The sequence below is a fragment of the Phascolarctos cinereus genome, unplaced genomic scaffold, assembly GCF_003287225.1.
Source record: "Phascolarctos cinereus isolate Bilbo 61053 unplaced genomic scaffold, phaCin_HiC Scaffold_2;HRSCAF=192, whole genome shotgun sequence".
NCBI lineage: Eukaryota > Metazoa > Chordata > Mammalia > Diprotodontia > Phascolarctidae > Phascolarctos > Phascolarctos cinereus.
In genome coordinates, this window is record NW_027555625.1 from 340,613,397 (window position 1) to 340,640,237 (window position 26,841).

The following is a 26,841-nucleotide window of genomic DNA, read 5'->3' on the forward strand; positions in this document are numbered from 1 at the left end:
AAAATAAAGAGTATTCAAACACAGAGGAAGAGGATGGGGAAACAGGAATCCCTTGAACTTGATTTGCATCTTAAAAGTTAAGCAAAATTACACCCACCCACAGCTTTATGATCCTCTCTTTTCTAAGCTCCTCATCCCCCTACACACACACAGATCAGGATATAGAAATACACTAAACTCAACAAAGAAATACAAAATGACAGAAAGAGTGGTTTAAGAAGATGAGGAAGAAGGTTAAGGAAATAATCATAAACAAAGAAACTCCAGATCTTTGGGGAGAAAAGATTAAAAGAAAAAGAAGAAAGAGTGAAAAAAACTATGATGGGGAAAGGGAACAGAAGAGGAGCAACAGACCATGTTATTTCTATATTGTGTTAGGGAAACTGTCTTTTGCCATCTTCTTATTCATAAAGAGAGGGGTGGAGGTAGAGAAAAAAACAAGAGGAAATTGATGGAAGAAAATAACTAACAATTGTAAGTATGAACATGATTGGAAAGAACTCAAACATAAAATGAAAGAGAATAGCAGAATGTATTAAAGAGCAGAATCCAAAAATATGTTGTTACAAGAAACATATTTGGAAAAATAAATATTCATATGGGGTTAGAATGAGGGCTGGGTCAACTGAAAAAAAAAACCCAACAACTCCCTCCCCCCCAAAAAAACCCCAACAGCAGTAGCAGACTTCTAGGAGCCAAGATGGCAGAGTAAGCAGTAAATTGCATAATTTTCCCATATTCACCTCTGAGCAACCATAAAATAATGCCCTGAAACAAATCTTGGAACAGCAGAGCCAGCAAAAAGATGGGGTAAAGCAATCCTTTAGCCCAAGAAACCTGGAAGATTGCCAAGAAAGGTTTGTCTCACTCAGGCAAAAGCAGAATGCAGTCCAGGAGAGAAAATGTCTCAGTAAGGCAGGGGCAAGCCCCACCTCAGCAAACCAGATGGAGATCTTGAACCATAATGGATGGAGCAATGTCAAAACACCTATGGGCAAAACCCCAAAGAAAAATGGGAAGCAGTTTCAAGCCCAGAAAGAACTCATGGAAGAACTCAAAAAGGAGCCTAAAAGTCATATAAGAGGGTAGCAGCTAGGTGGTGCAGTGGATAGCGCACCGGCCCTACAGTCAGGAGGATCTGAGTTCAAATCCAGCCTCAGACCAAACACTTGACACTTACTAGTTGTGTGACCTTGGGCAAGTAACTTAACCCCATTGCTTACAAAAAGAAAAAAAAAGAAAAATCATATAAGAGAGGTAGAAGAAATATTGTGAAAAGAAATGAGAGTGATGCAAGAGAATTATGAAAAAAAGAGTCAGCAGCTTGGAAAAAGTAGAATTGGCCAAATGGAAAAGTAGATACAAGAACCCACTGAACAAAACAACTCCTTAAAAAATAGAATTGGTCAAATGGAAAAGGAAGCACAAAAGCTAACTGAGGAAAACAACTTAAAAGTTACAGTTGGGTAGGTGAAAGCTAATGACTCTATGAGACATCAAGAATTAATCAATCAAATTCAAAAGAATGAAAGGAGAGCAATTAACATAATTTTTCTAAAAAATAAAAATGTCAAAAACCATACAATAATCTGAAAAACTGCTGAAAATAAAATTTGATAAAATAAAACATTCATTATGCTAAAAATCCTACAATATTAAAGGCACAGAATGGTTTTTAATATGATAAAACGATCTATCTAAAACTAAAAGCAAGCATCATATTTAGTGGGGATACAGTAGAATATTTCCCCAATTTATAGGAGTAAAACAAGGAGGTCCACTGTACCCTTTGTTACTTTATATAGTATTAGAAATGAGACAAGAAAAAGGAATTAAAGGCATATAACTAGGTAAAGAATAGATAAAACTATCCCTATTTGCTGTTGATATGATGGCTTATTTAGAAAATCTTTTTTGTTTTTGTTTTTGTTTTTAGGCAATTGGGGTTAAGTGACTTGCCCAACATCACACAGCTAAGTAAGTGTCAAGTGTTTGGTCAGAGGCCGAATTTGAACTCAGGTCCTTCTGACTTCAGGGACGGTGCTCTATCCACTGCGCCACCTAGCTGCCCCCTTATTTAGAAAATCTTAAGAGAAACAGTAAAGATACTGAGATAATCAGCAAAGTTATAGGCTACAAAATAAATCCTCAACAATGAATTGTGTTTATATATATATATATATAAAAGTAACAAAATCCAAGTGACAATAATAGTAATTGGAAATTTCATTCCAAGTAACTACAAAATGTATGAACTATTTGGGAATCAATCTACCAAAGCACATAAAAGACTTAACATGGATTCATTTACAAAGTGTTCCTTAAAGAAATAAAGAACATTTTAAATACCTGGAGGAATATTTGCTTTCTTAACTAGGCTATGCCAATATAATAAAAATGACAAATACTGGCTATGACAGCAGCAGCAGCAGCAACGGCAGCAGCAGCTTCAGGAGCCCTCATCCCAGAGATGGTAAGGGGGTCAGGTAACTGGTCAGAAAGAATTTACAGGTGATACTTTGCTGGCCTTGGGTGAAGATGGTACTAATTTGCAATTCTATTGCTCATATGGGTCATAGTTCTAAGGCCAAGAGGAGCAATAGCACTTGTAGCTGCAGGGGAGTAGAGGCCCTTCCTGGCTAAAGACTAGAGTATAGACCAGGAGAGCAGTGACCATATCTCTCCCAGGATAACATCACTTTGGAAGCACTGAAAACTTGCAGAGCTGCAGAACTAGCTCTGAAAACAGCAACAAGAAAAAGCCTAAAGCTTGGCACAGTGCCTTCCTGTCCCCAGATGAGCAGAGCCAAACTTTAACATAAAGTTCAAAGTCAAGAAATAGGCTGGAAAATGAGCAAACAATAACAATAAAAATTTGACTACAAAAAGCTATTACAGTGTCAGGAAAAACCAAGGCAAACTTGGAAGACAACAACAATGTGAAAACAACTACAAGTAAAATCTCAAAGAAAAATGCGAATTGGACAAAGACCAGCAAAAATTCCTGGAAGAAATTTTAAAAAGATAAGAATGGCAGGTGGAAAATTGGGAAAATAAATGAGAGTGATGCAAGAAAATTAACAGCTTGTTAATAGAGGCAAAAAAATACTTAAGAAAAATATCACCTTCAAAAACAGAATTGGTCTAATAGTAAAACAGGCACAAAAAGTCATCGAAGAAAAAACTCCTTTAAAAATAGAATAGACCAAATGGAAAAGGAGGTACAAAAATTAATTAAAGGAAATAATTTCTTAAAAATTAGAACTGGGGAGGTGGAAGCTAATGACTCCATGAGGCAGCAAGAAAAAATAAAACAAGTCAAAAGAATGAAAAAATGTGAAATATCTGATTGGAAAAACAACTGACCTGGTAAATAGACTGAGGAAAGATAATTTATGAATTATTGTACTACCTGAAAACCATTGAAAAAGGAGCTTATGTATCACATTTCAAAAAATTATAAAAGAAAACTGCCCTGATATTTTAGATCTAAAAGGTCAAATAGAAATTGAAAGAATCCTCTGACCACTTTCTGAAAAAAGTTCCCAAAATGAAAATTCCGGGAATATGATAGCTAGATTCTAGAGCTTCCAGGTCAAAGAGAAAATATTAAAAGCAGCTAGAAAGAAACAATTCAAAAATTGTGGAGGCAACAGTTAGGATCACACAAGATACAGAAACTTCTGCATTAAAGGAGTGAGAGCTTGCGATATGATATTCCAGAAGGGAAAGGAGCTAGGATTACAACCAAGACTAACCTATTGAGCAAAATTGAATATAATCCTTCAGGGGAAAAATGGATATTTAGTTAAAGAGTACTTTCAAGCATTCCTGATGAAAAGACTACAGCTGAATAGAAAATATGACATTAAAACACAAGACTCAAGAGAAGAATAAAAAGGAATACATGAAAGAGCAATCTAAGGGGCTCACTGGAGATAAACTGTTTATATTCCTCTATGGGAAGATGATACAAGTAACTCCTAAGAAATTTATCAATATTAGGGCAGTTAGAAAGAATCTTCATAGAAAAGGGACACAGGTGTGAGTCAATTATATTGGGATGATCTCCAAAAAAAGGATGTAGAACTGAGAAAGAGGGATGCACTGGGAATAGAGGAAAGGGAGAAGTAGAATGGACAAATTTACTCACATAAAGGAGGTACAGAAGGAAGAGCTTTTATAGTGGAGGGAAAATTGGGGTGGTGGTGGAAGGCAATACTTGAATTTCACTGTTATAATTGGTTCAAAGAGGGGAAAATTATATGTGTGTGTGTGTGTGTGTGTGTGTGTGTGTGTGTGCACATACATAAACACACATATACACATACACTCAGTTGGGTATAGAAATATATCTTACCCAACAGAGAGATAGGAGGGGAAGGAGATAAGAGATATGGAAATGGATAAGGGGGAAGGTGTATTGGGGGAGGCAGTGATCAGGAGCAAGGCAGACTTTTAAGGAGGGACAGGATAAAAAGAGAGATAGGGATAAACAGGGACAAACTGGGATAGAGGAAAATGCACGAGATCATAACTGTGAATGTGAACAGAATGAGCTAACCCATAGAAAGGAAGTGCATAATAGAATGGATTGGAAACCAGAATCCAACAACATGTTTTTTATAAGAGAAACACTTGAGACAAAAAGACACACACACACAGAGAAATAAAGGTCTGGAACAGACTCTATTATGTTTCAGCTAAAGTGAAGAGGGCAGAGGTAATAATCATGATTTCAGACAAAACAAAAGGACAATCTGACCTAGTTGAAAGAGATAATCAAGGAAACTACATTTTGCTAAAAGGTACCATAGACAATGAGGTAATAAAAAATTTTAGAAGTTTTTCTGATAAAAGACTTTCTCAAATATATAGAGAACTGAGTCAAATTTATAAAAATGATAGCCATTCCCCAATTAATAATCAATCAAAGGACCTGAACAGAAAATTTACAGAAGAAGAAATCAAAGCTAAATGCTCTAAATCATTATTGATTAGAGAAATTAAAATCAAAACAATTTTGAGATACCATCTTATCAGGTGGTACTTATCAGAAATGACAAATACTTTCAAAGACCTCATGATGGAAAATGGTATCTACATCCAAAGAAAGAACTATGGAGTTTGAATGCAGATCAAAGAATAGTATTTGCTACTTTTTTCTTCTGTTGTGTTTTGTTTCCTCTTTCTGTTGTTTCCTCCTATTGGTTCTAATTCTTACTTACAACATCAGTAACGTGAAAATATATTTAATAGGAATGTATACACATAACCTATATCAGATTGTGTGCCATCTTGGGGAGGGAGGTGGGAAGTGAGGGGGAGAAAAATTTAAAACTCAAAAGCTTATGGAAGTGATTGTTGATAAATCAAAATAAATTGATAAAAATGTTTTAAAAAAGAAATGACAGATGATGGAGGGAATGAGGGAAAACAGGTACATTAATAAACTATTGGTAGAGTAGTAAGCTGGCCCAAACATTTTGCAGAACCATCTGGAACTATGTCCAAAGTGCTTTAAAACTGTGCAAATCCTTTGATCCAGCAATACCTCTACTAGGTCTATACCTCAAAGAGGTCAAAGAAAAGGAAAAGGACCTATATATACAAAAATATTTATTGCTGCTATTTTTAATACTGGCAAAGTATTGGAAATTAAAGAGATGCCTATCAATTGAGGAATGGCTGAACAAGCTATGGCATATGATTTTGTTAGAGTACTTTTGTACTATAAGAAATAATGGTTGGGGGAGGGGGGTTGGTTTCACAAAAAAAAAAACCTTGGTAAGACCTATATGAACTGATGCAAAATGAAGTGAAAAGTAACAGGATATCATCGTGTACAGTAACAGCAATGTTGTAATGATGATCAATTGTGAAAGACTTAGCTAATCTGATCAATACAGTGATCTAAGACAATTCCAAAGGACTAATGATGAAAAACTGCTATCCACCTGCAAAGAGAGAACTGATGAACTTGAGGTATAGTTGAAGTATAATTGAAGTATAATTTTCTCACTTTCTTCATTTTTCTTGCTTTTTCTGTGATATGGCTAACATGGAAATATGTTTTGCATGTTTCCACATGTATAATTGATATATTATTTGCCTTCTCAATGGGTGATAGAGGGGTAGGAGGGAAGAGGAGAATTTGAAACTCAAAATTTAGAAAGAAAAGATTGTTAAAATAAGTTAATAATAAATAAAAATGAAAATGCTACCAAAGTTACTTTACAGTTTTACTTCTACATCAATAAAATTATTAAAAGTATGCTTTGTAGAACTTTATAAAACAATAAAAATCATTTGCTGAAACACCAGATCCAGAATATCAAGAGAAATTAAGAAAAGTCATTGGGCATGGGAAGAACATTAATTTCACACTTTAAAATATATTACAACGAAGCAGTCATCAAAACCATTTGACTGATTAAAAGAAGGGAGGTAGATCAATAGAACAAACTGGACAAGGGATAATCAGAAATGCATATATACAGACACAGTATATGTATATATATGTGTGTGTATATGCATATATATTATATATGTCTGTGTCCAAAAGTTGCCCCCAATAGATAAGGATTAAAAATTAATGAACTTTTGAGAACTCTCAGAATAATTGCAAACTATAAACAGCCATAGGAAAAATATTCCAAACTACCAATAATAAGAGAAATGCAAATCAAAGCAACCCAAAGAGTTCTACCTTACCCTCTGCAAACTGAGAAAGATGACAAAAGATGGGAAATCAGTGTTAGAAGGGTTGTGGGAAGCTAGGCACATTAAAGCATTTTGGGTGTAGCTATGAAGCTATGGAACCATTTTTTAATTATGCAAATTAAATTATTAAAATATTTATATCCTTTGACCCAGGCATTCTGTTGCTGGGCTTATATACACAGAGGCCATTGATAATAAAGTCCTCATGTTCATCAAAATATTTACAGTAGCTCTTTTTGTGATAGTAAATAATTGGAATCAAAGGAGATGCCCATTAATTAAGAAAAGGTGAAACAAATTGTGGTACATGAATGTAAACGAATATTATTGTGTGGTAAGAAATGATGAGGGGCAGCTAGGTGGCACAATAGAGTGCCAGACCTGGAGTAAAGAAGATTCATCTTCCTGGGTTCAGTCTGGCCTCAGATATGTACTGGCTGTGTGACCCTGGGTGAGTCACTTAACCCTGTTCATCAGTTTTCTCATCTGTAAAATGAGATGGAGAAGGAAATGGGAAACTGCTCAAATATCTTTAACAAGAAAACCCCAAATGGGGCCACAAATAATTGACACAACTGAAAAACAACTGAACAACCACAAAATAAATGATGAATTAGATGCATACAGAAACGCTTGTTAAGATGTATGTGAACTGAGCCAAGATGGCGGAGTAAAAAGGTAGTCACTCTCACCCTCCCCTATCACCCTCTGAAAACCCAGAAAATATCACCCCAGAAAAAAAAAACCCTGGAACAGCTGAGCTAAAAGAAAGATGGGGAACAGCAGTACAGCAGCCCAGCAAACAGGTCTCCCAGTGCCTCAGCAAAAATAAGTGAAGCAGCACTACAAAGGGCCCCAGGCAGATAAGCACCCTGCAGCATTCATCTGAAAGGAGCTGAAGAAAGCAACCTAGAGTCTTCCTAAAGTCCCAGCCTTGCTGATTCCAACCCAACACCAGGTAAGCTGTCAGAACCCTACAGCCTCCAACTGTCAACCAGGAAGCGATCCAGAAGCCCAGGTGGTAGAGCAGGCAAACACCAACACCTGGACCTCCCAATGCCTCAGTGAGGGCGGGGAAACTGGTAGAAACCAGCTCAGAAAACCACCAGGTGCCTCAGCACTCTGCCACAAAGGAATCTCCCAGTGCATTAACAGAAATGAGGGAGGCAACACTGCAAGGGGCCCCAGGCAGATAAACACCCTGCAGCACCCATCTAAAAGGAGCTGAAGAAAGCTAAAGGAAAGGAAAAGCAGGCAACCTAGAATTGCCTGAAAGTTCCAGCCTTGCTGATTCCAGCCCAACATGAGGTAAGCTGCCAGAAACCTACAGCCTCCAATTGCCAACATAAGAGGCCCCAGCACACAAAGCCAGTGACCTAGGCTCCCAATACAAGAAGCTTGGGTCAGTGCCCTCTGTTCCACAGCAGGAGAGCTCAATCTCTTTAAAGGCCAGGGAATAAAGAAACCATGAGTAAAAAGAAATGTACCATAGATTCATATTATGAGAAGAGTGAAGATCAAGACAGAAATTCTGAAGAGGACAACATTGTCAACAAACCCACATCTGCAACATCAAAAGGGAATATGAACTGGTCTGAAGCCCAAAAAGCCTTCTTAGAAGAGCTCAAGAAGGATTTTAAAAGTCAAATGAGAGAGGTAGAAGAGTCCTTAAAAAATACAATTGGCCAATTGGAAAAAAAGTACACTGAAGAAAACAAGTCCCTAAAAAACACAATTGGCAAACTGGAAAAAAAGTACACTGAGAAGAAAGTACAAAAACTAATGCAATTTGGCCAATTGGAGAAAAGTACAAAAACTAACAGAAGAAAAAATCTATTAAAAACTAGAATTGGACAAATGGAAACTAATGACTCTATGAGAGAGCAAGAATCAGTCAAACAAAAAAAAAAATGAAAAATAGATGAAAACGTAAAATACTCATTGGTAAAACAACCGACCTGGAAAATCATCCAGGAGAGACAATTTAAAAATCATTGGATACCTGAAAATCATGATGAAAAAAAGAGCCTGGACAGTATCTTTCAGGAAATCATAAAGGAAAACTGCCCTGAAGTCCTAGAACCAGAAGGTAAAATAACCATAGAAAGAATACACTGCTCACCACCTGAAAGAGATCCCAAATTGACAATGCCAAGGAATATAATAGCAAAATTCCAAAATTACCAGATGAAAGAGAAGGTGCTGCAAGCAGCCAGAAAGAAACAATTTAAATATCATGGAACCACAGTCAGGATTACACAGGACCTTGCAGCTTCTACATTAAAAGACCGCAGGGCAGGGAACATGATATTCCATAAGGCAAAGGAGCTTGGACTGCAGCCAAAGATCAACTACCCTGCAAAAATGAACTTGATTTTTCAAGGGAGGAGATGGATATTCAATGAAATAGGGGACGTCCAAACCTTCCTGATAAAAAGACCAGAGCTCAACAAAAAATTTGATCTTCAAGTACAATTCAAGAAAGACATAAAAAGGTAAATGGGACAGAAAGATACAAAATGTTGTTAATAAGGGAGGACTGTTTACATCCCTACAAGGGAAGATGACACTTGCAACTCTTGAGAACTGTATTGTTATTACACCATGTTAAAGGATATACATAAAGGGGGTGGATATTAGTTGACTTTGATGTAATGATAAAAAAAAAAATCTAATCAAGTGGGTTAAATGGATTCCAAGTAAGTGGATTAGTCTGATCTTAGAAAATGTACTGAGAAAGGAGGAGGCAGACAAGGGTAAATTACATTACAGGAAAAGACAGAAAATCCTATTACAGCAGAGGGAAAGAAGGGAGGGGGTGAGCATTGTTTGAACCTTACTCTCATCAGATTTGGCTCAAGAAGGGAATAACATAGTCAGTGGGGTATAGAAATCTAACTTGCCCTACGGGCAGTGGGAGACAAGGGGGAAAGAAAAGGGAGAGGGGATAGAAGGGAGGGAAGAAGCAGTAAGGGCAAAGAGGAAGAAAAGGAAAAGGGATAATAGAAGGGAGGAGAGACTGAAGGATGAGGTGGTCAAAAGCAAAACACTAGTGAGGAGGGAAAAGGAGAAAGGAGAAAGAAAAGCATAAACAGGGGGAAGAGGAAGGATGGAGAAAAAGATACAGATAGTAATCATAACTGTGAATGTGAATTTTTTTTTCTCTTCTGTTGAATTTTGTTTCCTCTTTCTGATGGTTCCTCCTATTGGTTTTAATTTTTACTTACAACTTCACTAATGTGAAAATATGTTTAATAGGAATGTAAATGTATAGCCTATATCAGATTGTGCACTATCTTGGGGAGGGTGGTGGGGAGGATGGGGGAGAAAAATTTTTAAATCAAAAGCATATGGAAGTGATTGTTGATAAATCAAAATAAATTAACAACAACAAAAAAGATGTATGTGAACGGAGGCAGAATGAAGTAAGCAGAGCCAGGAAAACAATATTCAGAGTAACTACAACAATGTAAATAGAAAGAACAACCACTCATAAAATTTTTTTTAAATGAATCTTGCAAAATTATAAAGAACAAACATGACTCAAGAGAAGACATACTCCCAACTTAGCTCTTTGCAACCTTTTTTGACCTGCTGATATGCTGTTTTTTTCTTCTTCTTTTCCTTTCCTTATTTTAAAAAATACCATTTGTTTTATGTAATGGCTCATTGGATGGAGGAGGGGGAGGATACTGGGGTAAAGTTTGGTGACGTAAAAAACAAAAGACCAACAAAATTTATTTTTAAAAATGTGGGTATGATGTTCAATATTTAATATATTCAAAGAAAGATTCAAATTATATCTAAACACTAACTGAAAGTTTATAAAAACTTATACAAATATCTAAGTGTAATATATCTTATTAGCAATATAAAACCCCCAAAATATTAAGTTCCTAGATAAAATAAAATTATTCAAAACAAACATGAATTTACTAACTAAGTAAAGAATGGTTACAGGATTTTGATCTAAAAAAAGTCCTTAAAAAAACCCTCAAAGTATACAGGAAGGATAATAGGATTTTTAAAGCCATCTCTTTTTGTTCAAGTTTCCTTCTCCAATGTTTGTTGTTGAGAACTACTCTTCATTGTACTAAGTTCAGACATATTTATCCAAGTATAAAGTTTCACTCTGTCTAAAGATTAATAAACTAGCTTCTTTAGTATTGATATGCATGGAATTAATTTGCAAAGGCAGCCACATTCCAACTTCACAAGTTGCTGTAAAGATCTGACATCAAGTATCAACTGTCACTTACCAGCAAGCCTCCCAAGACCTCCATTACCAAGTCCAGCATCTTCTTCAATTTCTTCTAGCTCCTCTATATCTAATCCAAGCTGAAAATGAAAGAAAATGAGATTGGTTACTGCTTCAAATGCAATGTCATATCTGAGGTAAGAACCAGGGACAAATGCAATGCTGAGTCAAGAATTCAGTAACAACTTGAACATTTTGCTTTGCCATTGAAATCAGACACCAGTTCTTGATGACACGGGAGCACTGTCTTTATAAGCCCAGTACAGGTCTGACATTAATCTGGTCTATAGAATCAAGAAAATTATCAGAAAGTGTGAGATCACACAATGGTTATGCTAAAGAGGAGCTTCTTACAACAACCTCATATTTAAGGAGCATAATTCTTCATATGGTACAGAATGACGTATATTTGTTTCCAGAAGAGCAGTAAATTACTGTTTTGGCTTGAAAACAAGACACCTTAGGTATATGATCCCTAAACTACAAATTGAGAAGAATTTTTGTCATGTCTACTTTTCCTTACTATGGAATTGAAGCTGTTATGACCTTGAGATATAGGTGGAATTGGGTTCCCAGGCAGCTGAATGCCCCAACTCAAAGTTTTGGAATTCCACTGACCTTGTTATGGACCTATTACATGGATTATAGATTCATATAAAATTGGAATGGATGAATATTTAGATATCTTTTGGAGAGCTGGATGATTAGCTAGAGGCAGAAACTGAAGTGGTATTCTCGTCAGACATCTAAACAGAAAGTGGAATTAGATGAGGAGTTTGGAAAACAGATCACAAATTTGAAATCTAGTTTGATGGAGTTCTTTTATTATGTGCATATCTACTGTAACCCTCTCTTTGCCAAGGGAAGAACAGCTAATAATTTTATGGTTTGTGTTAATAATGTAAATGAATGAATGGGTTAATTAATGAGAGGAACTGATATTTAAGCTTGATTCTTACCAAGATAAAAAAAAAGAAACTAGTTGCTAAAGTAGATATGATGGGAATCTATGAAATAAAGAAAACAGGGAAAACTTGGAGCAATTTGACATGCATCCTTGATTTCTGGATAGTATATTCATAAGTTCTCCATTGAAAGACAAATAAAGGAATTGATGGAGTTTGTGTATTATATATCCAAAGACAACACAAAATATTATTTCATGGGACATTTCTAATATACAAATATCTGTTGCAGAGGATTTGGATGTAAAGAAATTCTAAAAACTCATTAAGATCTTTCAATTAAATGCATGTTATATACAGAAAACTGAGTTGAATTTATAAGGATACAAGTAATTCTCTAATTGATAAATGGTCAAAGGATATGAACAGCAGTTTTCAGAGGAAGAAATTAAAGCCATCTATAATCATATGAAAAATGCTCTAAATCATTATTGATTAGAGAAATGCAAATCAAAAGAACTCTGAGGTGCCACATCACACTTATCATATTAGTTAGCATGACAAAACAGGAAAATGATATATGTTGGAGAAGATGTGGGAAAATTGGAACACTAATGAATTGTTGGTGGAGTTGTGAAATGATCCAGCCATTTTGGAGAGCAATTAGGAACTATGCCCAAAGGTGCATACCCTTTGACCCAGCAGTAGCACTTCTAGGGCTGTATCTCAAAGAAATCATACAAATGGGAAAAGGACATGTACGACAATGTTTATAGCAGCTCTTTTTGTGGTGGCAAAGAATGCAGATTGAAGCATGCTGTTTGCTATTTTTTCTTCTGTTTTGTTTTGTTTCCTCTTTCTGGTGGTTCCTCCTACTGGTTCTAATTCTTCTTTACAATATCATTTATGTGAAAATATGTTTAATAGGAAAAAAAAGAAATGATGGGCTCAATGATTTTAGAAAAACATGAAAAGATTTGCATGAAATAATAATGAGTGAAATGAGCAGAACCAAGAGAACATTGTATACAGTAACACTGATATTGTTTTTAAGAACAGCTTTGAGCAAGTAAGTCATATTGAATAGAATAAATACCCAGATTAACTATAAAAGACATATGAAGAAAGATACCATCTGCATCCTGAGAAAGAACTGATTAATGGATGTATAGAATAATTTTACAAATATCTGTTTGTATGTATATATTTACACACACACACACACACACATACATACATAGCTATTTGTGTCTACTGGTGCTTATCTCTGGGATGGGATAGGGAAGAAAAAAGGGAAAAAAGATATTTACATGATAATTTTGTTGTATATTTGAAAGGAATAGCAAGTTGTACATTATAGATTTGCAGTTTCATGTGCAAACATCTTTTTTATTGGACTATGTTATGGAAATGCTTGTTTTTTCTATAAATTAAAAATAAGATAAGTTTTTAAAAAATGAAATAAACATCTACCTTGATCTTATTTTGGAGTTCTTTACTCTGCATATGACCAAACCATATAACATTCTTTGAAAGATATCATTAGGGAAAAACACAATTACAAATATATTCTAGAGAATAAGTTGACATTTTTTCAGCCCATGGCAGCTTAGGAAGAGAGAATGGTATGCAGACACTGGGTGGGGACTGAACAGAAAACCAGCACAGTGTAGCAGCAGCAGTTCAGCAGAAGCTCAGCAGTCAGTAGTGTGGTAGTAGTGGGGATCATTCCAGCACACAGGGATGATAGGGGAACTGAGTACCCAGACAAGAAAGACTTAGGCAGAAAGAGCTCCCAGGGCACCCCCCCCCCACCAGCACTGGCAACAAGAGGAGCCATAATCAATATCACATAAGATTTAGTAGCTACCCCGTTAAAGGAGTGGAGGGCTTAGAATAGGATATTCTGAAAGGCAAAGGATGTATAATTATAACCAGGAATAAGAACAAGAGGGGAAAGTAGAAATACAAAAAAAAAATCCACTGGGCACTACCTGAAAGAGATCTATGAGGAAAATCTACAGGAATATTACAGTCAAATTCTGAAACTCCCAGCTCAAGGATGAAATATTATGAGCAAGAAGGAAAAAAAATTAAATATGGTGGTGCTGTGATTAGAATCACACTAGACCTAGCAATGGTGACACTGAAAGACTGTAGGTCTTGGAACACTATCTATTGAAGAACTGGGGTTCTGGCTGAAAATATCATACCCAGCAAAGCTAAGCATAACCCTGAATGGAAAAAATAGACATTTAATGAATTGTCAGACTTTCAGGACTTTGTTTAAAAAAAAAAACTCAACATAATAGAAGATTTGACATACAAGAGCCAAGAGGAATATAAGGTACATACCAAAGACTAACTACAATGGGCTTAATAAGGACAGACTGTTTACCTTTTATGTATGTAGAATGTGTGTAAGGTTTTCATTAGTAATTGGGTAGTTTGAAAGAAAGGTTGGGGTAGACTTGAATATGATATGACTTCTAAAAGTAAACCATTTATGAATAGCTAAAAAGAGCAATTATACAAATGAGGTGTGAGGAAGAACTGACACAGAGGAATTAGATGGGGAAGGAGGGCTGTTAATTCTGGAAACCTACTTTCATAAGGATGGGTTCAAGAAGGAACAATACGTATATGTATCTAGAAGAGTCTAAAAGTGTTCTAAATTTAGAAAGAAATAAAACACTAAGGGGATAGAGAGGGGTGAGAAGATAAGGAAGGAATTTCTAGAGGGGAGGGTAAAGGAATGGGTTTAAGGAGAGTATATAGGAGTGTTCAGATTAATGGAAATGAGAGGATAAAGGAGGGAGTTTTGGAGGATAAGGGAAGGATCATTAAGGGAAAGGGTGAAGGAATAGGTCAAAGGGGGGGTATAGAAGGGTGTTTAGAGTTATGGGAATGGGAGGATACAGGAGGAATACTTGGAGAGGGAGTAGGTTAAGTAATAGGAGGGCAAGGTACTGGGTAGAAGTAAAGTAGAAGAGTTAGGAGAGATAGGAAATAAGAGATCTGCATAAATATAAAAACAAAGATCAAGAGTAGAATTTGTTAGGGAAGTATATGTCTATATATGTATGTATGCATATGTATGTACATATCTTTTACCTCTATATAAATATATCCACACTGAATTATAGCTTGGGGGGGAGAAGGGTGGGGAAACAAATTTAAAAGTGCACAGCAGAGAATAAAAGAAAAGTTACAAGGGAGCAAAGAGGGACAACTCTCAATGCAACATGTAGCATTTATTATATAGGCTTTCTTGAAATAGAAATTTATTGCTATGTATTTTGAATCCTCTCTTATATTCTACTGTCCACATGACATGCTTTTTTCCCCTTTTCTTATTTTGTATTTGAGTTTCAATAATTAAGTTTATAATGTTTCTTTTTTCTTTTCTTGTTGTGTACTTAAGTTTTAGTAATAAAAAAGAAAAAAAGTGCTATTGCTGGGTCAAAGGGTATGTACATTTTTATAGCCCTTTGGGCATAATTCCAAATTGTTCCCCAAAATGGTTGGATTATTTCACAACTCCACCAACAATTCATTAGTGTTCCAATTTTCCCACATCTTCTCCAACATTTATCATTTTCCTGTTTTGTCATGTTGGCCAATCTGATAGGTGTGATGTGGTACCTCAGAGTTCTTTTGATTTGCATTTCTCTAATCAATAATGGCTTACAGCATTTTCTCATATGACTATAGATGGCTTTAATTTATTCATCTGAGAACTGTCTGTTCATCTCCTTTGACCCTTTATCAATTGGGGAATGGCTTGCATTCTTATAAATTTGCCTTAATTCTCTATATATTTTAGAAATGAGGCCCTTATCAGAGAGACTGGTTGTAAAAATTCTTTCCCAATTTTCGACCTTCCTTCTAATCTTAGTTGCATTGGCTTTGTTTGTGCAAAAACTTTTCAATTTAATGTAATCAAAGTTATCCATTTTGCTTTTTGTAATGTTCTCTATCTTCTGTTTGGTCGTGAATTCTTCTGTTCTCCATAGATCTGATAGGTAAACTATTCCTTGCTCTCTCACTTATGGCATCCAAATTCTTAAAGAAAAAATTAAATGAATTATAAGGAAGAAACAGCAAATCTATACTAGTGGGGGAATCTCAGTTTACCCCTCTCAGATCTAGATAAATCTAACCATAAAAAAAGCCAAAATAGAAGTTAAAGAGATGGATAGAGTTTTAGAAAAGTTAGATATTAAAGACCTTTGGAGAATACTGAATGAAAATAAAAGTAGTATACCAATTTCTCAATTGTGCATGGCACCTTCACAAAAAATGACTACAAAAATCTCACAAGCAACAGTAGAAAAATAAAATTCACCTTTAATGACCATATTCAATGAAAAATTACATTTAAGAAAAGGCCTTAGGAGTATAAATTAAAAATTAATTGGAAGCTAAATAACTTAATCCTGAAAAAAGTGAGTGGTTTAAAGTTAAATTATAGAAACAATCAACAATTTCATTAAAAATAATGAGACAACATACCAAAATTTGTAGGATAAAGTGAAAGCAGTATTTAGGGGGAAATGTATATCTCTAAGAGGGTACATCAATAAAATTATTTTATTTATAAATAAAATAATAAAAGATAAATTAAGCATGCAACTAAAATAATTTAAAAAACAATAAGTTAAAAATTCCATTTAAACATGAATATAGAAATTTTGAAAATCAAAGGAGATATAAAGAAAACTGAAAGTTAAAAAAAACATTAAATTAATAAATAAAAGTGGAACTGACATTTAGGGGGGAAAGTAAAACAGACTGTCTGCTACTTAATTAAAAGAAAAGAAAACCAAATTACCAGTATAAGAATGAAAAAGTTGAATTGACAATCAATGAAGAGGAAATAAAGCTATTTGTAGCTTTTTTGTCCAACTATATACCAATAAAACTGACTATCTGGATGAAATTGGATAAATATGTACAAAAATATAAATTGCTCAGATTAACAGAAGAGAAAATAGAGTACTTAAAAACTCTCTTAGAAAACAGAAATTGAATAATCCATAAATGACCTTGCTAAGAAAAAAAAACAATACCAAATGGATTTATATGAATTCTATCAAAAATTAATTCCAATATTACATAAACTGTTTGAAGAAAATAAGTAAAGAAAAAGTCCTACCAAATACCTTTTTGTGGTGCAAATATGGTCTTCATACCTAAACCAGAGAAAGCAAACTGTAAACTAATTTCTCCAATGAATATTGATACAAATATTTTAAATAAAATACTAGCCAGGAGATTGCAGCAATATATCACAAAGGTTTTATACTACTTCCAGCCTGGATTTATACCAGGAATGCAGGGCTTATTCAATACTAGCAAAACTATAAGCATAACTGACCACATCAATAACAAAAACAACAAAAACTGCAAGATTATTTCAACAGATGCAGAAAAAACTTTTGATAAATATTTTGATAAAATACAACATCTACTAATAACACTATAAAGCACAAGAAGAAACGGAGCTTTCCTTAAAATGAAAAGTACCATCTATTGAAAACCAAGAGCAAGTATTACTTATAATGGGGATAAACTAGAAGCCTTTCTAGTAGGATCAGGGGATGAAGTGAGAATGTCTGCTATCACTATTACTATTCAATATCATACAAGAAATCCTAACTATAGTAATTTTTTAAAAAAAGAAAAAAACTGAAGGAATAAACATAGCTAAAGAGGAAATCATCACTTTTATGTGGTTTACCTATAGAACCCTAGAGAGTCAACTATAAAATTTATCAAAACAATTAACTTCTGTGAAAGTTTAAGAGTACAAAATAAACTCACAAAAATCATCAGTATTTCCATATATTACCAATAAAACTCACCAGGAAGAAATATCAAGGGAAATTCCATCTAAAATAACTACAGATGAGTAAAATTCTTGAAAGTCCATCTGTCACAGTTCTGTAATTTTGCAGTGTCAAAAAACCTTTCGCACAAATAAAGACAGATCCAAATAATTGGAGGAATAATAATTACTCAATCTAATATAATTAAAAATGATAATTAAAAAATGATAAATAAATGAATTTATTTATTCCATGACATACCAAACTACCAAAAATTACCTTATAGAGCTAGAAAAAATAATAACAAAATTCATGTGAAAGAACAAATGGTCAAGAATCTCAGTGAATAAGATAGGAAGGAAAGAGGGACTAGCAATACTAGATTTCAAATTATTTGGTACTGGGAAAGAAATAGAGAAGAGTTTGATCAGTAGAGCAGATTAGGTATGTGATACATAGAAACAAATGATCAGAGCAAGTATGCATTTGATAAACCCAAAGATCTCAGCTATTAGGGCAATAACTCATTACTTGACAAAAATTGTTGGGAAAACTAGAAAGTAGTTTGGCAAAAACTAGGCATAGACCAACAACTCACCCTGTACAACAAGAAAAGCTCAAAATGTGTACATAATTTAGACATAAACAAATTAGCACAGCAAGGATGAAATTATCTGTCAGATCTATGGCTAGTAGAAGAATTCAAGACCAAACAATAGATAGAGAGGTTCATGGGAGATAAAGTGGATACTTTTTGATCATATAAAATTTAAAAGTTTCTGTATATTAATAAAACCAATGCAGTTAAAAGAGAAGCAAGAAATTGGGGGAAATTTTTTTGTAGTAACTTTCTCTAAAGGTCTGATTTCTCAAATATATATGGAATTGAGCCAAATTTATTAGAATAAGAGCCATTCTCCAAATGATAAATGGACAAAGCACATGAATGGGCAATTTTCAGAGGAAAAAAATCAAAGTTATCAATATCCAATATCAATAGAAACGATGCTCTGAATCATTATTAATTAGAGAAATGCAAATTCAAAGACCTCATACCCATCATATTGGCTGAGGTGGCAAAAAAAAAAGGAAAATGACAAATGCTGGAGGGGATGTGGGAAAATAGACACACTAATGCACTATTATTGGTGGAACTGTGAACTGGTTCAACCATTCTGGAAGGCAAATTGGAAGTATTCCCCAAAGACTATTAAACTGTGCATACCCTTTTACCCAGCAATGCTACTTTTAGGGCTAAATCCCAAGGAGATAAAAGAAAGAGGAAAACAACCAATATGTGCAAAAATAATTGTAGCAGCTATTTTTGTGGTGATAAAGATTTGGAAACTCAGGGGATGCTCATGAATTGAAGAATAGCTAAATAAGTTGTAATACATGAATATGATGGAATACTATTCTGCTATAAGAAATGATGAAAGGTATGGTTTGAGAAAAACCTGGGACAACCCATATGAATGGAGGTGAAATGAAGTGAGCAAAACTAAAGCAATCACCAGTAATAGAAATATTGTAAAAATAATCAACTTTGAAAGACTTTGCAGCTGATCAACACAATAGCCTACCACAATTCCAAAGGACTCATAATGAAACATACTATCCACTTCCAGACAGACAACTCCAGATAGATGGACTCAGAGTGCTGGATGAAGCATTTTTTTCTCTTTCTGTTTTTGAGCGTGGCTAATATGATCATTTGTTTTGCATGACTAATTTGTTGTTGTTGAGTTTTTTCAGTTGTGTCTGACTCTTCATGACCCATTTGGGTTTGTTTTTTTTTTGGCAAAGATACAGGAGTGATTTGCCATTTCCTTCTCCAGCTCATTTTTCAGAAGAGGAAACTGAGGCAAAAGGTTTACTGAGTTGCCCAGGATCACACAGCTAGTAAGTGTCTAAGGCCATATTTGAATTCAGGTCTTCCTGACTCCAGCACTTCAGTCTTCCAGCACTGTTCCAACTGGTTGCCCCCTGTATGACTATACATATTTGGAATATATTTTGAGGTTTTTTGTCTTCTTATTGGATAGAGGACAGGTAGAAGGGGAGACAGAATTTGAACCTGAAGAAAAAAGAATAAAAACTGCCTGTGGTTTAAAAAATAAATAAAAATTCAATTTTAGAACATAAATAAAAGATTGTAATATAATGTTAAAAAACAAACCTATATAGATGAACTTTCCTAGTTTTACTTGAATATAATTTATTTCATCTAATTAAATTGTAAACTAATTGAGGGGAAGAACTACGCTTTCTGCTTTGCCACATAAAGCATTAAAGAAAGTTGCAACAGTTTTATGCTTAGTGAATATTAGAAAGCAATCCATTTGAAAGGAGATAGGTTTTAGTGACAAAGAACTCCATGTACAAACTGAAAGCACTGCATGTACAAAAGAAGGGTAGGGATTTGAATATTTCTACCCGTGGAATTTAGGCAAAGGCTTTACGCAAAAACTGTGTATCTCACTAATTACATCCAATAAGTCTGAGAACTATATGCAGTTTGTTTCCTTCATGCTTCCATGGAACTGGAGGAGAATAATATGTAGAAGTGAATTACTAAAAAGAAACTTTTATGAGGTTGTGGAACTCATTATTTCTTTAAAAAAGAAGTATGTTTCACGCTTTGTAAACAATAGGATGGAGTGACTCAACAGAGAAAGCTACAAAGTAATTTAAAGAGTTTACAGCGTTTATTCTTTCCCTGTTTTGAAAAATAAAACTTAAGATGCTCCAACAAAAGAACAAAAGTAACAACATTGTTCAATTTTACAAAAGAAGATAGGAAAAGTAACATTTAGGTTAGAAAAAAAGAAGAAAAACATTTTCAAAAACTTTTTTTCCAAATGCTAACTTCAGTTTTAAAATGTTGTCACTGTTCTCAAAGAGGATTAATGACCTTATGAGGGTGATATCTGGACTTAAGCATGAATTGGATTCAAGTGAGGCAGAACTGTGCAAAATCATCAGCCTTACTCTCTCTGCAAGAGTCATCCAAGTCCAGTGGCAAGACAAAAGTCAAGATGGCTGTCAATGACTCAGAATGCAGTGGATGACCTTGCAACTATAAGAGGAAAAACATTTTTTTTTAATTTCAAAAGAAAGATCTCAAAAAGTACAACCAATCATCTTGATTCTATTTCTGTTTTCTATTACTTAAACCAGAGGTTGATTACATTTCTGTTTTGAAACATTCATTGGCAAAAATACAGTTGTCAAACCATTTCATGCCAAGTAGCAAGGGCTGAGAGGGAGCATAGTGAGAGTTTGAACTGGTGTCAGGAGGCCTTGAGTTCAAGTCTCTCCTTTCACATAGACTAGCTATGTGACTCTGGCAAAATCACTCAACCCCTCAGTGCCCCTAGATAATACTCTAAGATTATAAATAACAGGAATTACTGTCCCCAAGCAAGAGTCCCCGACACAAATGAAAGAACATATCCTGGTCACCCTTTATTCTCCTTTCTCTCCAAAAAACAAAAAAAATTAAGTTTACTCTTTGCAAATAGTTAACTCTTTGTAGTCTAAAGAAAAGTGATAAGAGAAAATGTATAGATTTACCTGGTAAATAGCCTCATCACAAGCATTCTTCAGACCAAGATTGATCATGGTGTTCTGCAAAGTACGTCCCATGTAAAATTCCAAGGACAGATAATAAACTCTCTAAAACAAAGAAAAATAGAGGGAATTTTTATAGCGGAACCTTGATTTTCCTAGTAAAAGTCAGAGAGACATGCTGAGTCATCAACAAAAGAGGAAAAATTACTTCTCAATATATGTATACATGAGCTTTCAGATGTATAAAATTGACTAATCCCCTGAAACATAATATAATACCTACGCAACCTTTGCACTCTTTTTGGGCTTCAGTTAAAATGGGATGATAATAATACGCTACTTTTAAATATATAGCTTCCTTGTACGTATTTATTTGTTTATTGGCTCCCCAACTATATTGTAAGCTCCCTGAGTGTAGGGAATATCTTTTTTTTATATCTTCAGCCCTTAGCACGGTGCCTGACACATAGCAGTACTTTAATAAACATTTATTTATGGAACAATTGAAAAGCATTTTATAGATCTTAAAGCACTGTAAATGCAATATTGTTGCTATTTTTGTTGTTCTTTTGAATGAAACCATTTTGACAACAACATTAGGTTTTAATTTGGGGAGGTGAAGAATTATTTTCCCTTTACTGAAGGCAAGGTAATTTCAGTGTTATAAAATATTAAGAATATCCACTATGACAATATCTTACACCAAAACCTGCACAGAAAACCCTTATCAACACTTAATAAAATTTCTTTTGAAATCCTTTTGTAGTGTCCTTATCAAAGGCCTAACTAGTTCCTAAAAGGAAACTAACATGAAAATAATTTATATAATAAAAACAACATTGTAAAGATAAACATCTTTATGGGCAGCTAGGTGGTGCAGTGGATAGAGCACCAGCCCTGGAGTCAGGAGGACCTGAGTTCAAATCTGGCCCAGACACTTGATACTTACTAGATGTGTGACCCTGGGCAAGTCACTGCCTAGCAACAAACAAACAAAAAATAAAGATAGACATCTTTCAAAGATTAAAGAACTCTGATCTATACAATGACCAGCTACAATTCCAGAGTCATCAGATGAGGCCCAGTTCTCACTCACATACAACCCATACGAATTAGTAGCCCTCATTTCTGCTCAAGTTTGATATTACTGCTCTAGAATGAAAGGAGTTCCTTCCGTTGCCACTTAGTCTCAACTGAGGTTGAACTTCTGAAGTCCTGAACCTACAAATCTGCCACCAAAGGTAGGAATGTCCTGCACAGGATTGTATACCAATGCTCTTTGGTAAGAGACATTTTCATCTCCCCTTTCTTGCTTGCTTGTATTTGCATTCCTAGTGCCTGGCACATTGTAAGCATTTAACAAATGTTTTATTTTAATAATAATAATAACTATTATAAATATAGTAACAGCATATACATAACATTGTATATACTTTTCCAAAAGATATATCAATAAAACAAACATTGTAATAATCCATTTCATAGTAAAATATGAAATTCATACACAAGATAGCAACAAGATTACAATTACAAAACAACATTACACATAATCCAACAATGAATAAGTTCTAGCTGCGCAAGTAGCTACTTCTTCAATAAGACGTCAGTCTAGCCTAATGCAAAGTATGACTGTGGTGCTTTTGTGACCTATTGCCATTCTGCATGTATCTGAATTTACTGATTAACATAGACTAGGTGTCCTTACTTCTAAGTTTTACAGATGGTCTGTTTTTCTTAGATGTTTGTATAGGTGAGGTTCTAGATAGGAAAGGAGCTGCCTGTGGGTTGAATCCTTTCCTTTGATTGAATTGAGGTCCTCCTTGGATTTAGGCAAAGTTACTGGATTTCTATATATTGTGTCTGATTTACCCAAAGAAAAGATTTTTTCTTTTCTTCTTTTTTTTGTTTTTGATTTTTGCTTTTAGTACTTCTGTGCTTACAGGAAAGCAAACTGAGCTTCAGCATTCTTGAGCTACTATTTCAATGTGCCTTTTTTATAGTTTTTAAAAATATAAACAAATATAATACAGTTTTTAATATAAACAAACAAATAAATATAATAAATATAAACAAAAAATTGTTTCAACATCTGGCTGTCTCTTTATATCTAAAAGATGAGCATCTTGATTTTTTTTGTGAACATGTGTTTGTCCCACTTAAATTTCCACTTTTTTTGAGAAATCCTGCTTTCAAGTTTTTAAAAAATCTGGTTATATTTTATATCTGGTCTTTCTTTAGTTTCTATTTCCAATCTCTCCAATATTTTCTGAACCTTAAAGCCTTTCAGCAAAACTTTGTCATCTTGTTTCAAATCTTGAGAACTTGGGCATAATACCATCATTTATTTCTTAGTACTAGTTTCTTCTCATGAGTTTCCACTGAATCAAGTGCTAATTCTCATTTCAAGTGTATCTGAATTATTTATGGGAATCTAGTCCACATCTGTCACTGAAAATAGTTCTGCTTCTCCATTACCTCAGAGTTGTATTCTTGTAGCCAATTGTCATGATCTGACTAATAATGATGCCTACAGGATCTGTCATGACCTGCATCTCTAGTTCTACCTTTATTTCACAAATGCTGATTTCTTAGAATTTAGTCTCTCACACACCAACTTTACAGTCACCACTCAAATGCCCATCCAGGCCACAGGTGTAAACAAGGTTATTCTGTTTCTTTGGTCATAACTGCACAGAAGGTGATCTTGCCTCAGACTATTGTGTTACGACCTTTGTCCTCTTGGTCCTTTGTTTTCAAAAGTAGTATGATTTTGGTCAAGGTTCCATATTTCAGCAAATTCTCTATAAACTTCTGTCCTTAAAATTATGTTACCAGTGCAATTTTCTTGCTGTACTTCTATTACCCATACAAGAGAAGACGTTTTGGTGCTAATCAAAATTTATTTTTCCTGAATTGAGCTACTCAGTACACTTTCAGCCCATTATTCAAATATTCTTATTTTTCTCTTAACTGCTTACAAGTCAGTTATTTACTTTCTGATATTGTATTTATTAGATATGCCTTTAGCTCAGATAACCCTTGCCTGTATGTTATTCTGATTATCTTAATATTGTACTCTCTACCCATGTCACAAATTTCGTTGTCAATTCCCCTGTGTGCTAAATAAAATTGCTGGAATTTCAGCATTTGCACGAGGCCCAAAGTGCTACTCTAGCTTTTGCAAGAAGTCTTGATACACGATTTTATGTTGTTGCTTTTTTTTTCTGCTCTGCAACCTCAGAAGCATGTCCTTTGACATTTTCTACCCAACTACACATTTTGTTTTTTCAGCCCTTTAGTTACTCTGTAGCACAACCAGTACAAATCTCAACTGATTTTTCTTAGGAAGAGATTCTGTCTTGAGAAGATTCCTACTACGGGCCTATATTTTTTGTGGTATAATAAATCTATACTCTACACTACATATATGTTAAGCATTTTTCACTGACTTAAGTATGTCACTCAACTTCTCTCCTAGAAAATTTTTACTGTATAAGACAATTCAATTTTTAAAATTAAGTCCTATTTCCAGGGTGGCTTAAAGGTCAATTTTTAGGTAGTACCCCTACATTCATCATATTAGGTGTTGAATGACCAACACCTGGTGATATTCAAGGGAATAGTAGAGTAGTTCCTTTTTTAAAATTAAATTTTAATTTTTCAGCAGCAAAAATCTGCCCTCCTTCTTCCTCCCAGCCTATTGATTAAGAATGAAAGAAAAACAAAAGCCTTCTTCCATACAGTCAAGCAAAAAACCAAATCTCTGCATTGCCCACATCTAAAGGGAAAAAAATGTGTGTATCATTCTGTACTCTGAGTCCCTCATTTCTCTACCAAGAGGTCAGTGGCATATTTCTTACTCTGGAACTGTGATTGGCCATTATGCTAATCAGAATTCCTAGTCCTTCACAGCTGTATGTCTCCACAATATTGTTGTTACTGTACAAATTGTTTTCCAGGTTCTGTTCACTTCTATCTATATTAATTCACACATTTCTTATAGCACAATAGCATTCTGTCATATCCATATGCTATAACCTGTTTAGCCATTCTCTGATTAATAGTACTTCTTCAGATTCCAATTGTTTGCCACCTCAAAATGCTATAAATATTTTCATTCATCCTTAGTAAAAATTTATTTTCCTTAAGAATAATCCCTTCACTAATCTACACTTCTCTAGTCCCCCCTTTTCCCTTCTTCTCTTTCCTTTTTTTTAACCAGTTGAATGAAATGTGAGATAACTTTCCCTAACCTTTCTTAATGGATTCCTCTTTCCCATTTTCCATTCTTCTTTTAAAAATCATTAAAACTTTACAGAACCTCTCCAAGACCTATCTAAATAAGCTCCCTCTATGACCCCTAATGATAATAGCATTCAAAGAGACTCACGTATCTTTCCCCATATAACTATTGGGAAATAATGTTGTATTGCATTGTCAGACATTGTAACTATTGGGTATTTGGGTTTATTTTTCTTTGTTAGTAGGATGAATTCAATCTGAAGTGGGACAGAGATTTTTTTTGTCTTTCCTAGAAATGACCTTGCACTACATGGTATTAGTACTACCTACTTCACAGGTTTGTTTTTTGGGGGAAAGCTCTGTAAACCCTAAAACATTATATAACTACCCACAAGAAGTCATTTCTACATGGATATCCCACTAGCACCTCAGCCTTAAAAATGTATAAAACTGAGCTTATTATGTCTGAAACCCTGAAGTCATTATGTTGGGAATTAAAAGTGAGGAAGAAGAAAGTCAATGAGTGATAAAATTTTATTAAATACATCTCTACCTCACCTCTCAAGTTTGTTCATTTTCTGTATTCCCACTGCCTAGAAGCAGTGAGTTATAGTAGGAAAAGCACTGAATTTAGAATCAGTAGATCTTGACTTTAGCCCTATCTCTAATTACTGCCTATGTCACATTGAGAAAACTGCTTATCCTCTCTGGATGCCAGTCTTTTCATTGCAAAATGAGGGGGTTTGACTTGGTCACATTCTAGCTCTATATCTTCCTTACCATTGATTTAGACCAGGTGTCAAACATATGACTTAGGGTGCAGGTAGCCCACAAAATTCCCAAGTGCAGCCCAAAGTAGATTAAAAGGTAATTGGGAAATATTTAATAAAATAAATAAAAATATAATAAAACATACATCATGTTAATATGTGGTTTTCTAAGTCAATATGCATGGTTTAGTCAATGTACAGTTTAGTGGCCCTTGCTTCTATTTGAGTTTGACACCACTGATTTAGACTACTAAAATAAACAGCTTTCTTAACAGATATGCTTGAATTCCTTCTTTCCTTATCTCTTATAACTCTTACTCCATCTCTCATACTGTTGCCAAAATACTCTGATGTACAGATGTGGTCACATCTTTTGGACCTGAAAATAGCCAGTGACTCCTTATTGTGTATTGACTAAAATTCAAACTCCTTTGATCCTTATTCAATGCTCTCCACAACCTGGTGCTGCCCTGCCTCTTCTACCTTATTTCATATTACTTCCCTAATGCACTCTATGCAATAGCCAAACTAGAACTGTG

The 26,841-nt window shown here is 34.5% G+C and overlaps 1 protein-coding gene across 2 annotated transcripts in view; it reads right to left on the minus strand.

Annotated features, from left to right (window-relative positions):
• The window catches only part of PYGL (glycogen phosphorylase L), a 55,468-nt gene that overhangs the window by 25,606 nt on the left and 3,021 nt on the right, over positions 1-26,841 (minus strand). For both annotated transcript variants that reach the window (XM_020991277.2, XM_020991276.2), the window contains exons 2-3: positions 21,294-21,395; positions 10,983-11,061 (exon numbers count right to left, since the gene is read on the minus strand). In XM_020991277.2, the coding sequence (XP_020846936.1) occupies positions 10,983-11,061; positions 21,294-21,395 (181 nt within the window). The remainder of the gene's footprint in view (positions 1-10,982; positions 11,062-21,293; positions 21,396-26,841) is intronic.